General features: G+C 57.5%; 3 protein-coding genes across 3 annotated transcripts; 1 reads left to right on the forward strand and 2 right to left on the reverse strand.

Moving 5' to 3' along the window:
- Positions 1-717: 717 nt before the first annotated feature.
- On the reverse strand, positions 718-4282 carry GUITHDRAFT_120849 (hypothetical protein; the record flags this gene model as incomplete). Its single annotated transcript, XM_005819894.1, has 20 exons — positions 718-774; positions 889-963; positions 1006-1092; positions 1238-1381; positions 1439-1542; positions 1630-1685; positions 1736-1786; positions 1891-1937; positions 1986-2282; positions 2333-2422; positions 2638-2697; positions 3087-3119; positions 3174-3224; positions 3271-3324; positions 3483-3545; positions 3588-3644; positions 3788-3880; positions 3925-3961; positions 4005-4075; positions 4178-4282. The coding sequence occupies 20 exons, from the start codon at positions 4280-4282 to the stop codon at positions 718-720; spliced, it is 1632 nt and encodes a 543-aa protein (XP_005819951.1).
- A 1252-nt stretch (positions 4283-5534) lies between these two features.
- On the forward strand, positions 5535-6495 carry GUITHDRAFT_120850 (hypothetical protein; the record flags this gene model as incomplete). Its single annotated transcript, XM_005819895.1, has 2 exons — positions 5535-6248; positions 6328-6495. The coding sequence occupies 2 exons, from the start codon at positions 5535-5537 to the stop codon at positions 6493-6495; spliced, it is 882 nt and encodes a 293-aa protein (XP_005819952.1).
- A 3008-nt stretch (positions 6496-9503) lies between these two features.
- On the reverse strand, positions 9504-9984 carry GUITHDRAFT_120851 (hypothetical protein; the record flags this gene model as incomplete). Its single annotated transcript, XM_005819896.1, has 3 exons — positions 9504-9537; positions 9591-9656; positions 9728-9984. 3 exons carry the CDS (start codon positions 9982-9984, stop codon positions 9504-9506), a joined length of 357 nt encoding a protein of 118 aa, XP_005819953.1.
- Positions 9985-10774: the final 790 nt, after the last annotated feature.

Genomic DNA, 10774 nt, shown 5'->3' on the forward strand with positions numbered 1-10774 from the left:
GCTAGGACTCACGTCACGCGATTCTTCATCGGGCAAGATCTCTAGATCGCTGTCGAACTGAACGAGGAGGATCAGCTACCCACACGCTCCTCCTCCCTGCTGCTTCTCGCTTCCCTCCCCTCACCTCAGACGAGTCTCCTTCGTCTTCATCCCTCAGCCTCCTCGGAGCTGCTGGAGCACAAGCTGGGCCGATCTCAGGAGTCGAGCTGACGTCTGAAGTCCAGCTGCTGTCCATGGCAAGAGTGAAGTTTCTTGTAGATCCAATCGAAGGAGAGCCTCCACACCTCTCTTCCTCCTCCTCCTCCTCTTCCTCCTCTCGTCCCCTTCCCCTCTCCTCCTCTTCTTGTCCCCTTCCCCTCTCCTCCTCTTCTTGTCCCCTTCCCCTCTCCTCCTCTTCTTCTCCTCCCCTTCCTCGCACCTCCTCCTTATCCTTTCCTCTTCCCCTCTCTTTCTCCTCCTTCTCCCTCTTCGTCTCCTGCGGCCACTCATACGCCTCTGCCCGGTATTCAGGGGCCGGCACGGAGAGGTTGCCGGCTTGTCCTCTCCTCCTCCTCGCCCCCAGCAGCTCCGCCACCCTGGCGCCTGCCGCTTTCACTCGTGCGACCTGCAGAGGCTTCAGAGAGGGAGGGGGAGAGGAAGAGCAGCAGCAGCAGCAGCAGCAGCAGCAGCAGCAGCAGTCCACCACCTGCTCCACAAGTCGATCCTCCGCCTCCTGCATCATCGAGGACATGGACGCCTCCCACAGCTCGAGCTCTTCCTGCAGTCGGATGGCACCTGCTACAAGTCAGAACAGTCAATCATCTCAACCCTCAACCTACCTCCTGCTCCTGCTCCTGCTCCTGCTCCTGCTCCTGCTCCTTCTGCTCCTTCTGCTCGCTGCAAGAAGACCAGCGACAGGTAAGCACAAGTCTCTTCCAGGCGAGCTTCCAGCCTCTCGAAGCTGTCTTCCTCCTGCTCCTCCTCCTGCTAGACTTTCAGCTCAGTCTCCCTCCTTCCCTCCCTCACCTTTACGTCCCCCAAGAGCCCAGCAGGCAATTTTTCTCCTCTGCGAGCTATGGAATGAAGCAGCTCCCTCATGTTGTGATCGATAGCCTGTGAGAAACGATGATGGTGATGATGATGATGATGATGATGATGATGATGACGATGACGATGACGATGATGATGATGATGATGATGATGATGATGATGATGATGATGATGATGATGATGATGATATCTCGCTCTTTCTCTTCACCTGCAGCAGATGATCGCGGCGGTGCATTCGACTCTCAAGCAGCAGCAGGTCCACGTGTCGCCTCCCTGTCTCTTCTCCTTCGATCTCCACTAGTCTGCCCTGCTGCGACAGCAGCTCCAGGTACTTCGCGCACTCAAGCTCCAGCTGCACAAGAGTAAGCCCCAGCCCCTGCCCCTGCCAACCTCCTGCTCTCTTCCATACCTGTCCCACTCGCTTGCGTAGGTCAATCTCCTCTCGCTCTGCTCCCATCCGGACTCGCGAGACCTGAGGAGCTCGAGGCTTGTCCACCGGCTCCTCTTGCCCGCCTGTCGCGAGGGTGAGCGAGCAAGGAGCGAAGGCAAGAGGAGGAGCCATCGGAGGGCCAAGTAAGAGAAGGAGGAGGAAGAGCTCACGATTCAGCATGTCCTCCCAGAGCTTCAGCGAACCCTTGTTAGCGACGTTGTGCTGCCTGAGGGAGGAGGCGGAGGGTCAGAGCGGAGAGGAGGGGGTGAGCAGAACCTCGCTCGAGCTAGCTTGCTCTTGCACAGGGAGAGCTCGTCGGTAGTCGCCCTTGAGAAAACAAGCGAGTAAGGAGGAAGCGAGAGAAGGGATGGAGGAAGGTGGGGGAGCAGTGGAGGGAGGAGAAGGAGGGTGAGACATGCGTAGGTTAGTACCTGAGGACATCTTCTTTCCTAGCAAGGAAACTCTCAAGCTCGCTGACCTGTCAGTTGGACGTCTCAGGGTATTTTAGGGGCACTGACAAGAATACCTTGAGCTGAAGCTCAGCTACTACTCGCATCCTTTCCTCCTCTTCATGTCCTTGCTCCAACTTCTCCGTCGCTCTCTCCTCCTCTCTCGTCAGCACTTGAGCCATTCGGGTTGCGAGGGTCTCCACGAGTTGCAGCGAGTCGTCCCGAGCGCTTCGCTTCCTCCGCGAGCTTCGCTTTTTTCTGTCTTCCTGCTCGGCTTCATCTCCCTGGGTCTGATCGGGAGGAGGGAGGAAGGAGAAGGAGAGTGAGTTCCCCGGGTTACAAATAGTGAGCATGTCCATCTCACGCTTGTACTCCTGTACAGCCCTCAGCCTTCTCCCCCCTCCTCCCCCCTCTCGCCATCCACCTGTGACTGAGCTTGCAGCTCTTCGATTCTCTGTCTCAGAGTCTTCGCCTCTGCCTCCAGTCGCAGCACAACCTTGCTGGTGAACGCATGCTGCCTCTCCTCCGCCTCCACCTTCCTCCTGCCCCTGACTGTCAACCCCCAACCCCCACATCCCGCCGCTCCCCTTGCCTGGCTTCCGCTGTCTTCTCCTCCTCTTTCACAAGTCTCCTCTTCATCTCCTGCGCCTCCTCCAGCAGCTCCTGCCGCGACTAGGAGGTGGTGGATGAGCGAGGAAGCAAGAGAGAGCCAAGCAGGAGTGAGCTCACCCTCTCGATATTTGCTGCTCTTGTTTTCCACAGTTTTACCTTCTTCTTTCTCTTCTCAAGCTGATATCGAAATCACTCCTCCTCCTCCTCCTTCTCCTCCTCGTCCTCCTCCTCCTCGTCCTCGTCCTCGTCCTCGTCCTTCTCTCCTCCCTCCAACCCCCCTCCTCCCCTCCGCCTCCTCTTGACCTTTGCGCTCAGTCGATCCACAAGATAAGCTTCAGCAACCCTTGCAGGAGGAGAAGCTGGCGCAGGAGGAGGAGGAGGAAGGGGAGGATGCGGCAAGTCTCGCTGTTCCTGATCACTCACAGGTCTAGCAGGGAGCACACGCTGATGTACATTCTCCTGGTGGGAGTCACTCCAAGAGCCATGGCTTGATGGATTAGGAGGAGGAGGAGGAGGAGGAGGAGGAGCAGCAGCAGCAGAAAGAAATGAAACAGTAATCTTCTCACTTTGTTTCGGAGGGCTTCCTCCAGCTTTCCTATCTGCTCAAGTCGTCAGCCGCTTGTCTTCTCCTCCAGCTCCCTTCGCCTCCTCACCCGGTCGAGCAGCAACGCTCGATCTGCTGTGCTGTCATGGCTCGACTGAACCTGACTAGGTCTGAGCACAAGAGAACAAGCTGCAAGCTCGCCTCACCTGACGACTCAAGTCCTCTAGCTCGCGTGCTTGCACTCGGATCGTTTCTTCCGCCTGCCTCCCCTCAATCTTCGCTCTCCCTCTCTTCCTCTTAATCCCCGACGGGAAAGCAAACCCCCCCCTTCCCTGTTGTCCTCCTCCTTTTTAAACCCCTCCCCCCCCCCCCCCCCACTCGCCCTTCCCCTCCTCCCTCTTCGCACTCTCGCGCACACCCGCTTGTTCAGCTCTTGCGACCTTCGCAGCTTCTCTTCAGCCTCCTCCTTCTGCCGTTGCATCTGCCCGCCCGTCATTTCAGAGACCGCCCAGCTCGACGTCACCTCTTTCGCGTTTGATCGCGCCACGTGAAGTTCTCCCTCGAGAGCTCCGTTCCTCTCCTGCAGGACCTTTCAGCAGAGGAGGAGAGGAGAGGAGAGGAAGCAAGAGCCTGCAAGTGGCACATCTTGAGCATGAAGGTCTTGCGGCGAGCATGCGGCTGTTGCTCATCGTCAGCTGGACCACACAGCAGGGAATGAGTAACCTCGCTCGGCAGCTTCCCAAGCTCGAGTTCAGCTCGCAGCTGGAACACTTCCTCGTGCAGCTTCTGTACCTTGAGCCATTCACTCTCGATCGCCTGCGGCTCAGAAGTCACGCAGGCCCTCCCCTCCCCTCCTCCACCCGAAGTCTGTCTCCATCCTCTGGGAGCCTCGCGACCCTGCTCGCACGTCAGGACTGCAAGACAACCGGAACTGCCTCACTTGCTCTTGACGGGGGTAGCTGACAGCGAGCTGGGCTCGCTCAGGGCAGCCTCTTCGAGCGCTTCCTCGAGCTAAAGGAGAAGGACAGGCGTGAGGGAGAGAGGGTCGAGAGAGAAATGATGAACAAGCTAAGGGCAAGGAGAAGAGATGAGGGAGGAGGGAGGGAGGGAGACCTGAGAGACTCTGAGCTTGAGGTTCAAGTTGGTCGCTTCAAGTCTCTCCACCTCTAGCTCCAGCTCTGTCGTCGTCCTCTCCCGCCTCTTCCCTTCCTCCGCCATCTCACGCCATCCCCTTCCCGCGGGCCAGCCCCTCCATGTCTAGGCGGGCCAGCCCCTCCATGTCTAGGCGGGCTCACCACAGTGGGCTCACCAGCGCCCTCACTGAGGCTCTCCGATGATGTGACAGACTCCGGGTACAAATATTTACTAAATATTTGTACCCGGAGTTAACCAGTAGTTAAAAGCCCCGGGCCGCTCCCTCATGTGCGACGCCCGGCCGTCACGGTTTGAACAAGCAAGCCCCCGGGCAGCCGTATAATGTCCGATAGAGAGGTGATCACGAATAAGCCTCGGCCCGGAACCGTCCGATCCGATCCGGCGGTCTTGCAGTCCACCATCTTCGCTCATTTTGATGGAATACAAGTTTGTTAGACTTGTACTAGTCCAAAGTCACGCAGATATCACATCGACCTTAGTTGTAACAAGACAGTTTATGCTCAAGACCGAATTTAATGCACACAAAACCAGAATTGAGGAGCACATGAGAGATAGACTGTATGCTAGGATGTGAAACCCAAGCATCCAGACACTGGGAGGATTCGGCATCACCTGTCACCCCTTTCTAGTCATCCTGGCCAAATGCCGGATCTTCTTATTCCTGCCCTGTCAGCCATTCGTCGAGGAGGCAGATTTATTCCCCTCTCCAAGGGAGCTGATAAACCTGGTCTCCGGCCAATTGTCATCGGTTCTGCACACCGTCGACTCGCGACGAAGCTTGCTTTGGCAGCGATTCGCTCATTTCTTGACCAGCACTTCCTCTCGTCTCACCCTCGAGCGATTCAGTTCGGACTCGATCGAGACGGCTGTCTGAAGTTCTCGCAAACCGCGTCAGCGCTCCTGCCCCTTCACGCTTGCGGTGATGATGAGGATGTTGCCAACCCCACAGTGCTGGTGAGTTTGGATGCAAAGAACGCCTTCAACTCCCTACGGTCGCGACTACTTTGATGGGAGCATCACTGAAGGCGCTCGCTTGCCCTCTTGCGAGCATCTCCGTTTGTTCGCCTCCTACCTCTCCAGCTACTATGGAGACTCTGCTGACCTTCGACTCTTTCACAAAAGTCAGTCAGCCTCCGTTCAGTGTACCTCGGGCGTCTGTCAGGGCGATGTCCCCTCCAGCGTATTTTTCTGCCACAGTATCCACCCCCTGCTCCTCCATATCGCAGAGCTTTTTCCCTCTGTTCGAGTCTTGGCCTATGCTGACAACGTCGTGCTTGTCGGTCCACTCGAGGATGCCGTTGCAGCTACGTCCGCTATGAAGAAGTACATGTTGGCTGATCTGAAGCTAGAGATTCAACCTCGCGAGTCGAAAGTTTACATCCCCTCCTGGCATCAACACCCTGATCTCTCGCAGCTGAAGAAGAGCCTTAAGCGCCGTCTCAAGACTCAACTTCTTCACTTCGAGGTTGTCACTGGCGGGATTACACTTGGCGGCCTGCCTATCGGCACGGATGGATTTCATGCTAGTCAGCTCCGAGCGAAGGTTTCTACCCTCAACGAAGAGCTCTCGAAGCTCGGGCTCGTCCAGCATGGCTTCATGTTCAAGACGCTGGTGAGGGCGAGCCATCTCCAGAAGCTGCGCTTCTTCCTCCAGGGGTCATCTCCGTTTCTCCCGCGGGTCCAATCACAGATTCGTCGCTTTGACCTCTCTGTCCACCTGGCGCTTGAGAAATACCACCGCTGGCCTTCCTCGCAGTACCTCGCCGCGCATCCCGACCTGCTAGAGTTTGCGAGGTTCAAGCGGGAGCTTCCGCATAGTCGGGGAGGGGACGAGTTCACGCCCTCTGAGGGTCTACACCCCGCTGTTTACTATTCGCTTGACCAGCCGATGTCCCGGACCTTGCCCTCTCCTCATAGCCTGGACGTTCACTGCTCGAGATCTCTCCGTGCCCAGAAGCATCCTCTGGCGACCTTCTTCGTTGAGGCGCACGACTTCGTTCATAATGCTGGAGCGATCCTCTACCGTCGTGTGAAGGCTCCTGCACCGGCTGCAGATGGCGCGGCGATCCCACCTGCCCCGGCTGCTGTGCCTGATGACTCGGACGCAGGACGCCCCCCGGCATCTGTGTCCGTCCGCTGCCCCAGGCGGACCCCCGGGCAGCGCCGGCTCCTTGTCGGCGGCTGCCCTTTCTCCGTCCGCGGCCGCCCGCTTTGTGGCGGCAGCGGACGTCTCGACCGACAGTGGTCAGTCGGCTGCCTCCGGGTATCGCGTCTAAGGGATGTTATTCCTCCTGCGTGCTCCTGCTGCTTGTTGCTGGATTGCCTGACCCTTCGGCTGCTTGTCTGCGCGGCTTCGCGCTTGGGCTGGCGGTGCCGCGTCTGGGTGCCAGCAGTGCTGGTTCTTTTCGGGCTTGTGTTTTGTGTGTGTTTGTGCAGCTTCTCGCTGTGCGCTGTGTGCCTGGAGGTTTTGCTTGTTCCTGCTTTGTTTTGCTTGAGGCACTTTTTACCCTCTGCCAGTAAATCCACTATCGCGAGATGTATAGGATTTACTGGCAGAAGATAAAAAGTGCCTCAAGCAAAACAAAGCAGGAACAAGCTGAACCGGGATACCAGATGAAGCGGAGGGTGTCAGGATGCAGGGTACCGTCCGTCGAGATGGCAAGAGGGATGAACGCTCGAGGAGGAGTAGTCATAGCATATGCAGCGCGATGTTTGCGAATCTTCTCAGACGCTGCAACATGGAGGGCGTCGAGGTTGACCTCCCCCCACTTGGTCAGGTCGGCAGAGCTACCAATGTAAGGGTGGACCAACGTCACGTCCGCCATCAAGCTTCATGTACAAGAGCTGAGGTCTTGGCTCGCAAACGCGCCGCCACCTATCAGCGCCCTTGCGGGCGCAAGCACTTCTCGAGCCAGAGGACAGCTCCTCCTCGGACTTTGTCGAGTCGCCCGAGGGGTACTGATGGATTTACTGGCAGAAGGTAAAAAGTGCCTCAAGCAAACAAAGCAGGAACAAGCTAAACCTCCAGGCACACAGCACACAGCGAGAGGAGGAAAACACGTCGAGTGGCGCCGACGATCGGCGCGGAGCTGGCGAAGCGTCTCCGTCCCTCACTGTGACGTCGGGTGCCTCCGGAGAGCTCGACACCACTGGGGTGCTTGCTGCTGGTCCGAGCTCGCCTGCTTCCTCCCCGGCATCGGTCGGGTCACGCCGGTCCTTGGGCATTGCTGCGGCGCCGGTCGCCGCCGTCACGGGCGGCTACCGCTGACTCGGCTACCGCTGACTACCGTGTTCCTGTGTCCAGCCTCCCTCCGTCCGCTGCCCCAGGCGGACCCCCGGGCAGCGCCGGCTCCTTGTCGGCGGCTGCCCTTTCTCCGTCCGCGGCCGCCCGCTTTGTGGCGGCAGCGGACGTCTCGACTGACAGTGGTCAGTCGGCTGCCTCCGGGTATCGCGTCTAAGGGATTTTATTCCTCCTGCGTGCTCCTGCTGCTTGTTGCTGGATTGCCTGACCCTTCGGCTGCTTGTCTGCGCGGCTTCGCGCTTGCTGGTTCTTTTCGGGCTTGTGTTTTGTGTGTGATTGTGCAGCTTCTCGCTGTGCGCAGGTATAGGATTTACCGCTGTGTGCCTGGAGGTTTTGCTTGTTCCTGCTTTGTTTTGCTTGAGGCACTTTTTACCTTCTGCCAGTAAATTCATTTGCTTCTTCCTCCTGCATGCTCCTGCTGCTTGTTGCCGCCAGTGCTTGATTGCCTGACCCTTCGCCAGACCTGCAAACGCCGATCCTCCAAGCTTCCCACGGCGCATGACAACCTTACTCATACGATTCGGTCGATGCTGAACGAAGCTGGTCTTCAGAGCGTCATCGATACAGTGGAGATATAGGATTTACTGGCAGAAGAGAAAAAGTGCCTCAAGCAAAACAAAGCAGGAACAAGCTGAACCGTTGGGGGATCCTCGTTCTCGACGGCAGGTACCCTCCCATCCTCATGGCCGCAAGATGAAGGGCGATATCCACATCCCTGGAATCCGCGATCGAGGGTTTGAGCAGTACGAGGGCTTGATGGCGGACGTGACGTTGGTCCACCCTTACATTGGTAGCTCTGCCAACCTGACCAGCTTGTGTTTGTGCAGCTTCTCGCTGTGGACTGTGTACCTGCCGGTTCAGCTTGTTCCTGCTTTGTTTTGCTTGAGGCACATTTTACCTTCTGCCACAAGATGTTCCTGCTTTGTTTTGCTTGAGGCACTTTTTACCTTCTGCCAGTAAATCCTATCATGACCAAGTGGGGGGAGGTCAACCTCGACGCCCTCCATGTTGCAGCGTCTGAGAAGATTCGCAAACATCGCGCTGCATATGCTATGACTACTCCTCCTCGAGCGTTCATCCCTCTTGCATCTCGACGGACGGTACCCTGCATCCTGACACCCTCCGCTTCATCTGGTATCTCGCGGACATCATTGCTCAGCGCTCGATGCCTCCTATACCCTCTTGAGGATGCGGCGTTTGGTCGGCACTTCGTGCCTGATGACGGACCTGCTGCTGAGGTCCTGGCTCGCAAACGCGCCGCCACCTATCAGCGCCTCACTATGCAGCTGACGCTGGAGGCGCTCTTGTCTGGTGCGAGGCGCATGACGCCCTTGCGCCAGTAAATCCATTGGCTTGCGGGCGCAAGCACTTCTCGAGCCAGAGGACAGCTCCTCCTCGGACTTTGTCGAGTCGCCCGAGGGGGAGTCTTCGCCGGAGGTCTCCGACTCCGATGGGGGAAACACGTCGAGTGGCGCCGACGATCGGCGCGGAGCTGGCGAAGCGTCTCCGTCCCTCACTGTGACGTCGGGAATAGTATAGGATTTACTGGCAGAAGGTAAAATGTGCCTCAAGCAAAACAAAGCAGGAACAAGCTGAACCGGCAGGCACACAGTCCACAGCGAGAAGCTGCACAAACACACACAAAACACAAGCCCGAAAAGAACCAGCACTGCTGGCACCCAGACGCGGCACCGCCAGCCCAAGCGCGAAGCCGCGCAGACAAGCAGCCGAAGGGTCAAGCAATCAAGCAACAAGCAGCAGGAGCATGCAGGAGGAATAAAATCCCTTAGACGCGATACCCGGAGGCAGCCGACTGACCACTGTCAGTCGAGACGTCCGCTACACAAGCCCGAAAAGAACCAGCACTGCTGGCAACCAGACGCGGCATCGCCAGCCCAAGCGCGAAGCCGCGCAGAGCTGTCGGATTTACTGGCAGAAGGTAAAATGTGCCTCAAGCAACTAGCAAAACAAAGCAGGAACAAGCTAAACCTCCTGGGACACAGCGCACAGCGAGAAGCTGCACAAACACACACAAAACACAAGCCCGAAAAGAACCAGCACTGCTGGCACCCAGACGCGGCATCGCCAGCCCAAGCGCGAAGCCGCGCAGACAAGCAGCAGAAACCATCTAGCAGCCTAAGGGTCAAGCAATCAAGCAACAAGCAGCAGGAGCATGCAGGAGGAATAAAATCCCTTAGACGCGATACCCGGAGGCAGCCGACTGACCACTGGCGGAGACCTCCGGCGAAGACTCCTCCTCGGGCGACTGCGCCCGCAAGGGCGTCATGCGCCTCGCACCAGACAGGAGCGCCTCCAGCGTCAGCTGCATAGTGAGGCGCTGATAGGTGGCGGCGCGTTTGCGAGCCAAGACCTCAGCTCTTGTACATGAAGCCATGTTGGACGAGCCCGAGCTTCGAGAGCTCTTCGTTGAGGGTGGAGACCTTCGCTCGGAGCTGACTAGCATGAAATCCATCCGTGCCGATGTAGTAGTGGATTTACTGGCAGAAGGTAAAAAGTGCCTCAAGCAAAATAAAGCAGGAACAAGCTAAACCTCCAGGCACACAGCACACAGCCGATAGGCAGGCCTCCAAGCTTGAAGTGTAATCCCGCCAGTGACGACCTCGAAGTGAAGAAGTTGAGTGTAAACTTTCGACTTACGAGGTTGAATCGCAAGCTGCAGATCGGCAATTGCAGCGTCGGAGAAGAGCGGCTCGCAACCGCGCGGCCACCTACCAGCGCCTCACCATGCAGCTGACGCTGGAGGCGCTCCTGTCGGGTGCGAGGCCGCGCTCGCCTGCTAGCTTCCCCCCGGGCCAACGGCGGTCTCGGTCTCGGCTGCCGCTCGGGTATCGTGTATGAGGGCGTTCACGTCCCCTGCTGTGCAGGTATCACGGTGCTCGTTGCTTATCCCTCTCTGCTCGGAGAGTCTACGTGGCTTGCTTACTTTCCGTCTTATGTTTGAGCCGCATTTGTTGCTGTGTTCAGTATACCGCGTTTGTTGCTGTGTGCTCTCTGCCTGCCGGTTTAGCTTGTTGCTGCCTTCTTCTGCTTGAGGTACTTTTTACCTTATGCGAGTAAAACTCCATTGGCAACAAAAGCGGTGCAAACACACAAAACATTAGACGGATAATAACCAGCACTGCTGGCAACCAGTCCCTACACTGCCAGCTCACGCGAGAAGCCACGTAGCCAAGCAGGGGGGTAAAGCAACAAGGGTCTTTTCTATTACCAACACCTTATAGCTCAGTCTGAGA

The sequence above is a fragment of the Guillardia theta genome (assembly GCF_000315625.1).
Source record: "Guillardia theta CCMP2712 unplaced genomic scaffold GUITHscaffold_200, whole genome shotgun sequence".
In the NCBI taxonomy this organism is placed as follows: Eukaryota; class Cryptophyceae; order Pyrenomonadales; family Geminigeraceae; genus Guillardia; species Guillardia theta.